Below are 16,171 nucleotides of genomic sequence, written 5' to 3' on the forward strand. Positions count from 1 at the left end.
AGATCAGTCATAGATGTACGTCAAAAGTAGAGACCGTCATTGAATTCATTACAAAAATGCATTGAGAATGGTGCTGACTATGTAGAAATTACATTCTGACGGACAAAAAGTTGCTTATTTTAATGATACCACTTCTGTCTTCGTAGCTCTTCCATTTTTTGGGGTTAAAACAAATAAGAGCTTTTACTTTTGGAACGACTATCGTACAATGTTACCCTTCAAAAATTTCTTCAACACATTGCTGTGAAAGGTTCTGTTAAAGATTCGATATCTGGACTATTCTAATCTCGTACAGACCATAACGTATTTAAAAATAGCGTAGAATAGAATTAATGTGCAGAAATAATAAGAGTTATTGTTAGGTATGTAAAACCATGGAAAAAAGATACATTTGATAGTTCATGTCATAATTACGGATATACTAACTTAAACATAATGGCTTCTAATGTTCGCCTCCAATAATCAAATTCTCATCAGAATATTAAAATATTTGTTTTGTTTTATAGTCGAACCAGATTGTTCCTGCTCAGCATCCGGTGATCCTCATTATCGTACATTTGATGGACAGATGATCCATTTCATGGGAATTTGCAAATATACCTTGGCTACAAACACGACGGGAGCACCCCATTTCTTTGCTGTTGAAGTTAAGAATGAACATCGTGGAAACACGCGCGTATCTTATACCCGAATGGTCGATGTCAAACTGAATGGTGTTACAATTAGACTTTTACCACGAAATAAAGTACTCGTAAGTAGTAACTATTTATTCAATGGTTTATAAAAGAATAACAATCTTCGAGCCAGGATCACAGTGTAGTATCTCTTTTTATGTACTTCATCTTTATGTACTCGATTACTGGAGGAGAAATCTTTCATGACTGAGACAATTAGACTTTTACCACGAAATAAAGTACTCGTAAGTAATAACTATTCAATGGTTTATAAAAGAATCACAATATGGATTGGAGTAAATAGAATGCGTTGGGATATAAATATATACTAGTTGGAATCCCGGCTTTGTCCGGCCATACAATACATTTAAACATATTTTAATTTATCCAGATTGCGTAAGTATTATTATAGAATGAATTCTCTGTTGATTATTATATATTACGAGAAATAATTTGCCCGGTTAACTAATTTACTAAAACAAAATTAAAAAATAATAATGATAATGTCGTCGTCAAATACCCCCTGTGTTTGTTTGCAATATATTACATCAGCTGATATTTGGGCTTGACGATGAATGCCCTGGAAATGCCACTTTTGATTAATGTTTAGCTTTAAAATATACAAACGAAGAAATAATTTGTGGCGATTTTTCATAGTACATCTTCTTTTAACCTAAATTGAACTCATTAATAAGAAAAAGATTAAAATAAAATGGTGATGTATACCCGGGTTTGAACGTTGGCGCTCATTCGATCTGCAGTCTAATGCTCTACCACTAAGCTATATTCCCAGATTCTAAAGTATCTGGGTGTTTTTTTTTAAGAAGAAATGATTCACTGAAATTTTATCATCCCCCTTGGCCCGTGTAACGTAAAATAATCTCCATGTAAACATTATTCTTTTTTATCTAGAGAAGTGAAAAACTTTTTTTAAGATGGGATTTTTTTCGATTTTCGATGCTTATAGGATGAATTTCTGGCAAAACATATCTAAGAACACTGCCAGATATATAAATTTACTTTGTGTAAAATTTGCCATTTAAGAACCTATAAATAACAAACTAACACACACACACACACACAAATGACTTTTAAATAATAATAATAATAATAATAATAATAATAATAATAATAATAATAATAATAATAATAACAGCTGAAATATTAAGGAAAACCCTTGCATGTGGAAACGAACACACACGAACCAAAAGCGTAGACTAGACAAACTGCTACAGAGACAAAACATGACGCGCTACATGGAACAAAGAACATTGAAACTGCATACCTATAAGTACTTTAATCCCACCCCCAACCCTATACTACATCACTGTTCCCTCAAAAGAGTGAACCCAAATAGCCAAGTAGTCAAGGAGGAAGGAAAGACAGAGGAGTGAGCACTGGCCAGACCTAAACTGTATGTGCGAAGAGAACTGGGATCTTGGGGAGGCTTATTGTAACTCAGATTCCAGTAAAGACCAATAGCCACTGCAAGCAGAAATCAACGGTAAGCGGTTGTTGCGATAATGGAAATTTATTTGCAAATGTTATCGAAAGAGGTGGAGAGTACTGGAAAATCTGGGGAAACTTGTTGTCATTCAGATTCCAGGGAACACCAAAGGCTGTTTTCAATGAGATATTTTATAACCTGTGTGAAAGCTCCTTGTGGGCTCATAATAATATATATTGCAATCATAAAGAAAATACTTCTATTGTTCATCATTCAAAGAATAACATGTTTTATAAAACTATTTTAAAAAAAAGCGGGGAAAAGAAAAAATACGTATAAAACTCTTTTGTTTTTTGTTTTTTTTGTTTTTTTGCTTTTCACCATAAAAAGTTATTATATATAGGTTATATGGCTGTAAATATTTTTGAACTCTCAACTCTGCTTTTTACAGTTATTAGTATTTTATTGCTTATAAAATAGCAAAGTTATGGAGGTTTTAACTTATGCTTATTATAATGTATATGATGATGTTTAATATACGTTTTCAGCAAAAGGAAAGATACAAATCAACATTATTTTGTAATAATAAACCCTCCAATGTTATACAATATAATCGATACGTTTTATTTCTAATTGAAATACAAATGAACATTAATTATTTTGTGATAACAAACTGTCAGATAATGCAAAATACATAATCGATATGTTTCACTTATCATTGTAGGTGAACGGTGAGAAAAGGTCATTTCCAATCAACAGCGATTTGGGATACGCCATCAATTATTCTCGTGGTTGGGTTACAGTTTCAACAGAATGGGGTCTCCGTGTTCAGTTTGACGGGAAACATCGAGTCTCAGTGAAAGTTCCTGGTACGTTTTCTAACAAGTTAACCGGAATCTGTGGAAATTGCAACAGGAAGAAAGACGACTACAGAACGAAAGAAGGGGAAGACGTGTCGAAAAATCGCAACAGATTTTCGTTAATTGGAAACAGTTTTAAGGTGAAAGACGACAGTGACAAACCACAAACAAAGTAAGTCAAATAAGTTTTTTTATTTCTTACGAGGGCCGTGCAATAAGTAATGTCCTGACCCACTTCCCATAGCAGTAGAGCAACGAAACTTGGCACAGTTATTAGTCTTTCTTTACATAGGAACCACCCAGAGTTATGCATTTCTCCCATCGTTTGATGCAGCTCTGGAGACCGTTTTTGTAGACCACCCCAGGTTGGTCCTCCAACCACGACATGACTTCATATATCAAGGCTGCATCATCTGGGAAACGCTTTCCTTTCAAAAACAACTTCATGGCTTGGAAGAGGTGAAAGTTAGAGGGTGCAAGGTCAGGAGAATAAGGAGGATGAGGTATGATTTCATAACCACACGCCCGTGCTTCTGATCTGGAGACATGCGAGTTGTGGACCGGGGCGTTGTCCTGCAGGAGAAGGGTACATTTGCTGATCTTGCCCCGCCTCTTGATTTTGATAGCTTCCCTTAATTTCCTCAAAAGTGAAGCATAATAGGCTCCTATAATTGTGGGATCCTTTGCCAGGACATCTGTCATCACTACTCCGTCCTGGTCCGAGAAGACTGTGAGCATGAACTTGCCAGCGGAGGGCTGCACTCTTGCCTTCTTTGGAGGTGGTGAGTCCAAGTGCTTCGATTGCATTGACTGGGCTTTGCTATCTCGATCATAGTGATGGACCCAGGTTTCATCCTGTATAATCAGTCTTTTGAAAAACCTTGACTCATCTTCTTGGCATCTCAAATTTCATCCTGAGCACTCGACGCGTTCTCGCCTCTGGAATGGTGTGAGCAACCTGGGAATCCATCTGACAGACACCTTATGCATATGCAAATGGTCATGAATGATAGTTTCCACAGACCTTGTACTAATCTTGACATCTTGGGCTATTTGGCGAATAGTAATGCGCCGATCTTCCAAAATCGCAGCCTCAACTTGACTGACAGATGCCTTATCAATGACAGAAGGGGGGACGACCAGGTCTGGGAGCTGTTTCCACAGACTTCCGGCCATGTTTGAATTCACGATGCCAGCGTTTTACAAGGTCATATGATGGGGCATTATCACCATAAGTTTTTTTCATTTCATCAAAAGTTTCATGTGGTGTGCGTCCTTTCAAATACAAAAACCGGATCACTGCTCGACATTCAACAGGCTCCATATCACACCTGCCTCAGTTCAAACACCTGTAAAACAGAAACCACAATTAGTTAAGAGCTGTAATTTGCCACACAACCCGTAGAGATATAAATCATATCATATGCAAAATTTCAGTTAGATCGGACAACTAGAAGTGGGTCAAGGGTATTACTTATTGCGCTCCCCTTGTACATAATTGTCATTGATAAACACAGGAATTGTTGAATTATACAATCAAACAGTTTATGGCATCATATATAAAAAAAAATGGAAGTGGATATAAAATCAGCCGAAATTATTAACTTTTTTTTATAGTTTTTTCATCTTTTGTCAAATAGTTTGTTTTCCGTATTCATTCAAAATTGTCATTTTCTTTTTGTCAAGTTTACATATTCGATTCATACAATCAAAACAATTTTACATATAACCTAGGCAACGAAATATTTAAGTGTAACATAGATAAACCAAAAACAAAGTAAGTCAAATAGTTTTCAGATACAGCAAACTTGTTTACTACGAAACATACGCCCTTAATATTTAAACTTATTTCAAACTAGCAGGGAGACTCGATTTTGTCGAGGAATAAATGAGGATCAACAAATACGCCACCCTTCCATACTTTTATTATCATCAAAATCGGTGAAATCAAATCGGTTAATAGCTCTAATTAGGGACCTCCCCGCAGAGTATCACGAGGAAGCTTCATGTGCTTCCCAGCAGTGATTTAGTCCACAATACCGTTTAGTCTTTATTGTACTGTAGAGAATCTACTGTTGATTTTATCAAATAATCTGCAAATAATGGCTTCATTTCAAGTTTAAAAGGCAAAAGTAAAGTATTATGCTTCAATCGTGCTCTAAAAAGAAATATCCATTTTGAACGCGCCCATGTCTTATCAGAGAACAAACTGTTGATTTCATCATTATATTTTTGTACATAATCACTTGAATTGAAGTACATTATTTTCATAAAATGGCTTGAATTAAAGTTAAACATGCAAACATCAACTAGCATAGTTCAATTGTGTTCTAAAACAAACATTCTTTTCAACCGCGTCCCTGTCGTTTTAAACAATCTACAGTTGATTTTATAGTCTGTACCGTTCTGCTTGTGCGATGATAAGACTTTTCAAATGCGCTTGTTACGAAAGGCTGTATATGGTGTAAAATTTGGTAAAAATCGCAAGTTCCTTCTTTCTTCAGATTTATAAAAAAATTATTTCGATTATCAATACTTATCGAAGGCATTCCGATAAACATCTCACTTAATGAAAAAGGAAAAAATAACTTTGGTGAATTTTTCAATGTCAAATAATGGTAGTTAAATAAAAATATTTGTTTTTTATTTTGAATAAATTTACGTTGCGCTTACCGGCTGCTCCTATGCGAGCAGTGAATTTACAATATTTTGACATTGTCCAAATACCTAAGCTCAATTTGTTTACACAAAGAGCATCGCTTATATATATATATATATATATATATATATATATATATATATACATATATATATATATATATATATATATATATATATATATATATATACGAGCAAACCGTTAATAAAACATGTTAAAAACACTTTGAAATTAGTTAAAAACATATTTAATCTGAAAAGGAAACACTAGATAACTGGATAGTCCTTAATCCGCGGAGTTTTCGAAGAAATACTTTCCTTCTCATCAGAGGGTAGGAATTAGCAAAATGCGGGATCGGATTTTGCATGCAAAAGTATTTGATGAAACAACAAGTAAGTCAAAGATCTTACATGAAAAAAAAAAGTGAAGCAGGGGGAATATGGTGACGAAAAAGGTGATTACACATGAATGGATAGTCTGGTGGAAGATAAATAATCAAGTGACGGTAAAATCCAAATATATAACTTCAAGAAAGTTAATTGGATTTCCGTTTGCACAAGTAAAATCCAAAAATCCCGTAATTGGAAGAAGATAGTCCATAATAATCCAAAAGGCCGAAATCCATGGAAAAATTTACAAAAATTTATTTATTTTATTTTATATATATATATATATATATATATATATATATATATATATATATATATATATTCATCGTCCTAACTAGTATATATGTATATATTTTTGTTAGATTATTGAGGGATACTGTTCAGAATTGTGTACACTTAAAGATGTCAGTGTTTAATTTCTATGTATGTTTTTTTTAAATTATTTTTTAAAGATTACGATGTGATGAAACATTAAAAATTTCTTGGTAATATATTGAAGTTAAGCTCAGTACACGTTTCGTCATAACTTGTATATTATATTTTTTTATTTTTCAGATGTGACGTAAGCGACGTCAACATGAAATGCCCACCATCACAAACAAAAAGATGTGACGTCATCATGCATGCTACATTCACTGCATGCAGGAGAAAGCTCGGTCTGATCCGTGTGAAAGAGTACATTGAATCTTGCAAAATTGACACGTGTATGTATCAGGGAAACAAAGAAAATATCAACAACGTTTTTTGCGAATCGATTGAAGGATTTGTGCGCGAATGTGAGGAATTAGGAGTTGCTGTTAATTGGAGAAGAGTTTCGAAATGTGGTATGTGTTTTTTTGTTTTTTTAGCTATTTATTAATCTTTTTAATATAAAACATGTTTCGAAATGTGGTGTGTGTTTTTTTAGCTAATTAATTATCTTTTTAATATAAAACTTGTTTCAAAATGTGGCATGTGTTTTTGTTTTTAAGCTATTTATTAATGTTTTTAATATAAAACTTGTTTCAAAATGTGGTATGTGTTTTTTGTTATTATGCTAATTATTAATCTTTTTAATATAAAACTTGTTTCGAAATGTGGTATGTTTTTTTAAATACTTATTAATGCTTTTAATATAAAACTGTTTATAAATGTTGTATTTTTTACTAATTATTAATGTTTTTAATATAATACTTTTTCGAAATGTAGTGTATTTTTGTTTTTTAAACTAATTATTATATTTTTAATCTAGAACTTTTTTCAAAATGTGATATGTGTTTTTGTAAACTAATTATTAATGTTTTAATCTAGAACTTGTTTCAAAATTTGTTATATGTTATTTTTCTAACCAAGTATGAATATTTTTAATCTAAAACTTGTTTCGGAATGTGGTATTTTGTTCTGTATTTTTACTAATTATTATATTTTTTTATGTGAAACTTCTTTCGAAAGTAGATAATTGTTTTAAATATATTGGAAAAAATAAATTGATACATTTAAATTATTTCCGTAAAACATAAGTAGACATTGATAATGAATATTAAATGATTGAGTTTTGTTTAAATAGAGAAATTGTATGCCTACTAGACACGATCTTCAAGTGTCCAAGTTCCCTTCGTACAGGGATCTTTTAGAACAACCTGGCATGAGTATATTCTTTAAATATTAAACATATCATAAGCGCACGTTCCCATACGAAATTTCTTTAGCAAGCTCCACCTATGCTTATGCAGCTGCCATTGCTCAAAAGTAGCATTTATTCTGTAGATTTGTCATACGTAAGTCCAATACAAATAGACAAACGTTTGTAGAAGATCGAAATAATTGTAAGAGGGAAGTAGCTGCAGACCAGAAAAAGTTATTCAAAAATCTCTAGAAAACGTATAAAGTCGCAGAAATTAGGCACTCGTGATTTCTGAAAAAATTATAAAAGCGTAGTAAATAATGGTTGATCAAGAATACCCCCACTATCCAACAACATGAACATTGTATGCATGGAAACCGAAAAGGCAAATCTGCTTGCCTGACGGTTTGCCTACAAATTTACTTTAAACCCACCAGGCCCCCATTTTAAATTTCTTTTTGCGCTCTGAAACCACACTCAATGATCTGAAAATTACACATTCCTTTTTCGTGAAGGCATCTTGACAAGATCTTATCTCTGCTATATATATATATATATATATATATATATATATATATATATATATATATATATATATATATATATATATATATATATATATTGGATAACATAAAATTTGTATATAAGAATTATTTAAAAAAGAAGAAGAAATTTATAATGAACATTGAATTATTATTATTATTTATAGCTTCAAACAACGAAAAAATGTAATTTAATAGTCACATATTACTTATACCAAGCGAAATTAATTTTAATTGAAAACAAAATATTCTTGAAATAAATAAAATTAATATATTTTATTTGTGTAGTTATTTAAACTACAGCAATTTAATTTTTTTATATAAAAAAGAATATATAATCGTTCTTGTTAAAGAAATATATAATCGTTTTTGGTAAAGATTTTTTTAAATAAGTATATATAAGAATAAATTTTCGTTTTAATTGACGTGATAACCATCATTGATTTTAAAAGCAACAGCATCATTATTTTTAGCATAAACAGATTTATCATAAAAATATTATTGCTAATACACGCCAGTTTCTTATTTAATAAATAGTTAGGTGAAAGTACAGAATAATTCAAATAATACTTCCCCTTCCCATATTAAAATGGCTTTCTAAATAATAACGTCATTATTTCAGCACGGTCCGTATTCTATGTGTCATCCCCCCATCTTAAAAATAATGTATGAAATAAAGTAAATATGAGATCTTTAAAAAGATATATAGGTTTGATTTCATATTTATAAATATCAAACCGCGAGTAAAATTTACATATGATTTCATTTTTTTTATTTTGTTTTGTTTTTTCATATAAAGCCATAAAAATGAGTTGGTGTCATCAGTTAGAATTTAAATTAAAAAAAAAAACGAGCGTGCCAGCATGATAAAAAATTAAAGGAATGAACCGGAAATACGCGCATGCGCATACAAAACAAAAATGTCAGCCAATGGTTAATGAATATTTTACATGTAAAGTTTCCAATGTCTGTCTGCGATATACATGCATGTAAGCAAAGATATTATTCGCTATAAACCACCCTTGGTGCATGAATATTAATTCCTGGGAATTTCAGTTCTATGTGACCAGAAGTTTAAGAGTTTACCTGTTAGATATTTACACCCACACATACGTCTACTGTTTTATTCATATGTGTGAAATGTAATATGTAATGTACATCTTTTAATGTATAAGCTCGTTAAAAAAGTAAAGCCCCTGTATTTTTAACTCAAACGTTGAAGCGCTATGAAAACGGGAGTGATAACATGAAAAAGAGTGCAATTTTGGCTCCGGAATTTATTTTTTTACATAGGTATAACCATTCGAAATACACTTTTGCAAAAAAATGAACAACGGGTGTACATGGAAGTCTGGAGGATGCTCATAACGGAACTCGTGATTTCCATTCGTATATATTTGTACATTGCTAGTTATGCAAAAACAAAGCACACATAAACTGCATTGATCTTAACTTTACATAGAAGTATTTCAATAACTTAAAAGTTAATATTATATTTAAGAGTATATATATATATATAATTTTTTAAATATAAAAATTCAGATTTAAGAGTATATATATATGTATATATATATATATATATATATATATATATATATATATATATATATAATTTTTTAAATATAATAATTCACTGACTCGTGTTTCGTCATCTATAACTCATCAACTTGGCTGAATTTGATAAGTCGTAGACGACGGACCACGTGTCAGTGGATAATGATATTTTAAAAATAATGCATATGCCGCTCCCCATTTGGGGTACAAAACTTGTTTAAAAGGAACATCATTCCGAACTCGCATTTAGGTAAAAATGCACTTTCAAATATATAATTTAATTTATTCAAAAAGTATCGCAAAACAAAAACAAATAACACACACACATACACACACACATACACACACACATATATGTATATATATATATATATATATATATATATATATATATATATGTTTATTATACAAACATTGGTTACATATGTGCATACATGTTTCAGTGGAATCCTAATTCAAGGAGATTACCTCATCAGACCAAAAAACAAAAGAGGTGATATTATTTTTTGGTCTGATGAAATTGCTTCCTTGGATTAGGATTCCATTAAAATATGTATTCACATACGTAATAAATAATGTAAGTCTAATAAACAGACTATATACCAGCTCGGTCCTGCACTGAGCACTCTTTAATAATCACCTGCGTTTCATTGGCTTTACATCTAGGAAACCAATCGATACAACCATCCGTCCAACGTAAACAAGTTCTTTACCAACCGTCCTCCTAAGCAATCCAATTCACAAAACTCCCACTACTTATGTTTACTACGCTATAATCACATTGAATAATCCTCGAGTGGCCTCCGGGCATTGATAACTGATGATTCCTGTGTAAACAAGAAAAAAAAGTTGTTTCAGTCTAAAAAGACATTGTCAGTCGATAATAAACGTCCAGTCTAAATCAAGGTCAATTGTTTAATGATAATTATAACCAAAGGACTAGTATGATGTCTTTTTATACTGAAACAGTAGATTTATTGTAGTGTCGTATCGTAATTTTGTTTTACTTCATTGAATAAAATAATACCCTGCTCTTTTTACTGAGCACTATCGACAACCTCCTTGAATTCAAACTTTACTTTTGTTTACTTTTGGATATTTTTAACCTGGAGTAATATATATTATTATATATATTTATATATATATTTATATATATTTATATATTTATATATTTATATATATATATATTTATATGTATATTTATATATATATTTATATATATATATATTTATATATATATTTATATATATATATATTTATTTATATATATATATATTTATATATATATTTACATATATATATATTTATATATATATTTATATATATATTTATATATATATTTGTATATATATATATTTATATATATATTTATATATATATATATTTATACATATACATATATTTATGCATATATATATATTTATATATATGTATGTATATATATTTATATATATATATATATTGAGCATTAAATATAGAATAATTTTATTAGTAGAAAAATACATCACAATGATCAGATGATTTTTAAATCTAATAATAACATTATAACTCACTCCAATGCATATTTTCAAATTTTCAACTTATTTTTGCAGCTTTGAAATGTGAATCAAATAAAGTTTATCAATTCAACGCATTTGAATGTCAACCTAGTTGCACTAACCGGAAGCCAAAATGTACAGCTCGTGCAGAAGGATGTGTTTGTAAGAGAGGATTCATTCTTAGCGGTGATGAATGTGTTCACGTTTCAAAATGTGGTTGTCTTCATAAAGGTTATTACTTAAATGTAAGTAAATTCCACCTTAAAATATATAAATATTTTTTAATTAAATTATTGTAAAACATTATGCCTTCTATTATATATATATATATATATGTGTATATATATACATATATATATGTATATATATATATATATAATATAAAAATATAACACGGAAATTACATAATTGTCGATGCAATAATTTATTTCAACCGCATGGTATTTTCAAGCATCTAAACTAGACAATTACATTTTTGATACTGAAATAAAGAAAGAAAAAGAATCGGGCCCCAACCGTCAAAACACCAGAGGGGGTGGTCGTAGCAATCCACTTAATACATTTTATAGAGAGGGTGGGACGGATTTTAAAAAAAAAACAACAACAAGAACATTATGATACTTATAACGGCTGTCCGGTAGCTCGACGTAACAACAGACACACACACACACACACACGCAACACACACACACATACATACACACACACACGCCCCGAAATATGCACGTTCTTACACGTAAATGCCTTGACACGCGTCTACTAACCTAGGAAGAAGAGGGAGAAATATACAGATATAGAGAGAAGGAAATAAAATAAACTGCGCATAAGGGAAAGAGAAGAAGAAAGAAAAAAGAAGAGAGTGACCATCCGCTGCCTGACATATGGTTTCATTAGTCTAGAATCTCTGAGAAAGAAGGGAAAGAAAATGGAGATTATACTCGCGTCATAGAGTTAATTGAGTCATGGAAAGTAAGTCTATTAAAAGATAAATAAAAAAATAAAAAATGTATATACAAATTTTTAAAACTATCTGTATGTTATCATGTTAAAAGTAGTTAGAAATAAATATTATCTTATAATACATTTAAATATTGTATTTGTAATATATTACTATGAATTCAAAAAATTGAGTCTTATATAGTTAATATTTTATATATTTTTATGCAATTAATTTTATTGGTGATTATAGCGGTCGTTGTAATTTTGCTCACTAATAATGAAAAAAATTATTTCTCCACAGATATATATATATATATATATATATATATATATATATATATATATATATATCTGTGGAGAAATAATTTTTTTCAATTATATTTCACCTTTTATTTATACTAATCCTTAATTTATGAAGCTCAATGTAACTTCAGCGTATATAACAAATAAATGATAATGAACAATTTTTGTCTAATTTATTTCATGTCAGCTTAACCAATTCATAAAAAGCACTCCTCTCTATACAACCATTATCCAGTTTCTTTCTCCCTCTAATTTAACCTAAATCTCAACGCAAGTTCCGCAAACAAACCTTCTTTCGTAGAACTACCTGGCTGTGCAACTCTCTTTCTGGATGAGTACAGCATAGTCGTCTTCAATTCTGATGCCCCCGTTTAGTCTCGAAAGACAAAGGATACAGCCTGTAAGGGCAGCTGAGCGTGTAATTATGAGGCAATGATTGCGCAATCTCTAACAACTCCTCTTCTGAATCGGCACTGTTTGAGTCAAGTGGCAAGGAGCAGTCCAGGACAACTGGAAACAATGCTGAGATAAGCGGAGGCCAAATACAGCACCTGAAAGTCCCAAATAGTCACTCATTTAGTACTGGCCACATTTAACGTTGCTTAAATTCGGTGATCCAGCGGAATCGTTGGGTCAACGTTACTATGCCGTCCTCAAGTCAATGTAAACAAATTCTTGTTGGACCTGTCTCTCAAATATTCAATTGCTACCGGATTTTAATTTTCATACATATATAAACACTTACTATTTTAATTGTCGTACATATATAAACACGTATCCTCGAATGGTCTTCAGGTCCTGATATGTGATGATTCCTCTTCTTTAAAATATACATTAATCGACATGAATATAAATCCTGAAAAGAAAATTTGCAATTAAATTTGCTTTTATATTCAATTCTTATGATATAACTGGAACATCAACTTTAATTACAAGATTTTCAATTGATGTTTTATGTTTCATCTTATGGCTGCTCGTCTGATTTCTTTCTATATCAGCTGAACGAAGTTTTTACTGATTCCAAATGCCAATCGAAAATAACTTGCAAACTCAACGGTAAAGTGAAGACTGAAAAGATGAAGCCGTGTGGAGCCAATAGTGAATGCGGTCTTCTCGATGGAGTTCGTGGATGTGTCTGTAAAAAAGGATTTAATCTCAAAGGCGGGAAATGCGTACCAACAGGTATGTAAATCGTTTCCTTTAATTTTATTGACTGAATTGATTTATTTTAATTTGCACTAGCGGGAGGCACGCGGCCTTGTCGGGTCGTAAAATTCGCTTAAATATCTTTTAATTTTGTATTTAATATTACAGAGTCAATTCTCAATTGAATATCATATTGTACCTAATGTATGAAATAGATTTTTTCTTAACGGCGGGAAATGCGTGTACAAACGCTATTGAACCCGTTTACTTTACGTTTTATTGGTTGAATTTGTAAACTTTGTTGTGCATTAATGTGAGATAAAAACTATATAGAATTTTACATGAGTGAGACGATATCATAAATGTAGATATCTGAATACATTTTACATTATGTTTTAACATCTACGATATGGGACGAGAAGGAGAAAGAAGCAACCTGAGTAGAAGTTTTTGTCCTTACTAATGTTGGATTAAACACAGCTAAGAGGAAAATAGAACGCAATACCAAGGTCTTATGTAGGATATAAAAAGAAACTGGAATTTTAGAAAGATCCGCATCAGTTCTGTAATTATAAGAGTAACTGAACTCCTGAAAAAGAATTTCAAAAACTACCTGGCAAATATACCCGGTGAACCAAGTGCAAGAGAAATTCAAGCAATTGCACTTAAAGGGGCGGTTAGAATTTTAAAAAGATCTTTCGGTTGGAATATCTGAGTTAGCGGGTGAATATTTGGTATTGAGTTCTATCCCCAGCTTGAATAAACTAATATGTTTTTTTAGGGATGAATAAATTGCGCTAAAAGAGAGGTTAGAATCTTTAAAAGATCTCTTGGTTTGAATGTATGAGGCAACTAGTGATTACCTGGCATCCAGTAAGAAACCATATTCCTAGTAAGAACAAAATGACAAGAAAAGTAAAAAAAAAAAAAAAAAAAAAAAAACACACGCACAGAAAAGAAATAATAACACTGGTCAACACATATTTTGTGATCAGTAGGGCTGTGACAACAGAATATTCTTTTCGTTCTGTTCACTCTCGGGTATATATCCGACACAGTAAGACACAGTCAATCAATCGAGAACCACATCCGCCTATATAAAAATATATAACATATTAACGGATATATACTCAAGAGTCAAAATAATGCAAAGAATATGCTGTTGTCACAACCCTAATGATCAGGAAACAAATACATTCTTTTGATTGATGGTGAATAAACTGAATCTAAAATTCTGGACTGGTTATTCTTATTACGTTAGATATAAATGAACCAGAAATAGAATTATTTAAAATTTGCAAAATTTTAAATAATTCTATTTTATCAGTACTTACATAAGAGGGGCATGCAATAAGTAATGCCTCTGACCCACTTTCAGTTGATCTAGCTGAAATTTTGCATGTGCCATGATTAATAGACAAATAACTGTGCCAAGTTTCGTTGCTCTACTTCTACCCCCATTAGTTCGTCTGATGGAGATGTGTCTCCTAGCGGCCTCGGCTGCAGGGTGACAGGGTAGTACCAGTCAAGGATTCGTCACTTGACACTCAGCCCAACAGGTGAGGGGCCGGGAACCGGCCCAGCACCTGTTGGACTGAGGTACACCGCCTGGGTAATACCTAGGAGGTCCACCCTCCCAGGCCTTGCCACCGGGCTTTCCGGTCTGGCAAGTTTATTGCTTGCTGCCTGAGGCGCCCCGACCAGGGAATGCCGACGGGGTTACTCAGGCAATTTTTAAAATTACAGGAGTGCCCCTCCTTTAGGGGAGCCTGCGGGTATCCCACTTTCCAGGCCTTGTGCCAAATATTGCCGATGTGGGCGGCAATTAAATATATACTTCTTTGGGAAGTGGGTCAGGGGCATTCCTTACTGCACGCTCCTCGTACTATGAAAAAGTTGGATTATTACAAATAAAAAGGTTGATTTACAGAGATAAAGATAGATAATATTACAAAAATAATTATTATGTCGATAAAATTAGAGAATATATACTTGCATATTCTTTCAATTCAATTCATTTTATTTTCGCAGGAGTTGAAGAAATAAAAATGCCAGGTAAGCAATTACTTATTCTTTTATTTAACTTCTTTAACAGAAATGATATATTTGTTTTAATGATTAACTCATGTTCTATTTTAATGCATTCACAATACAATATATCAAATTAAATTGTTCTCTTTTTCTACAAGACATTTGCGTAAACCTTAACTTAATTCATCAACACATAATGCACCAGTAACATACGTCACCGTGTCACAGTTTCACATAACTGGAACATTAAAGTAAATACATCTTTATTTCTACAATTATTATCCAATTAAAACCAACACAATTGCGTACATTTAAGTATTAAATGTAATTAAATTATTATATAAGAAGAATATGATTAATATTGTAAATAATACCTTAACCAGGTATGTCTCTTTGTGTAATTACTCAGAAATGAAATCTAATCTTATTTCAATTATGTTAAATTTTCATGTATTGAAAATGCAATATATCAAATCAAATAATTCT

The 16,171-nt window shown here is 31.4% G+C and overlaps 1 protein-coding gene across 1 annotated transcript in view; it reads left to right on the top strand.

The window, feature by feature from the left end:
* The window catches only part of LOC145239994 (IgGFc-binding protein-like), a 266,786-nt gene that overhangs the window by 162,952 nt on the left and 87,663 nt on the right, over positions 1-16,171 (top strand). Inside the window, exons 41-46 of the mRNA XM_080103577.1 lie at positions 507-751; positions 2,846-3,153; positions 6,585-6,853; positions 11,321-11,511; positions 13,507-13,690; positions 15,686-15,709. Of these exons, the coding sequence (XP_079959703.1) occupies positions 507-751; positions 2,846-3,153; positions 6,585-6,853; positions 11,321-11,511; positions 13,507-13,690; positions 15,686-15,709 (1,221 nt within the window). The remainder of the gene's footprint in view (positions 1-506; positions 752-2,845; positions 3,154-6,584; positions 6,854-11,320; positions 11,512-13,506; positions 13,691-15,685; positions 15,710-16,171) is intronic.

Source organism: Euprymna scolopes, chromosome 19 (assembly GCF_053919585.1).
Source record: "Euprymna scolopes isolate OS-2025 chromosome 19, ASM5391958v1, whole genome shotgun sequence".
Lineage (NCBI taxonomy): Eukaryota > Metazoa > Mollusca > Cephalopoda > Sepiida > Sepiolidae > Euprymna > Euprymna scolopes.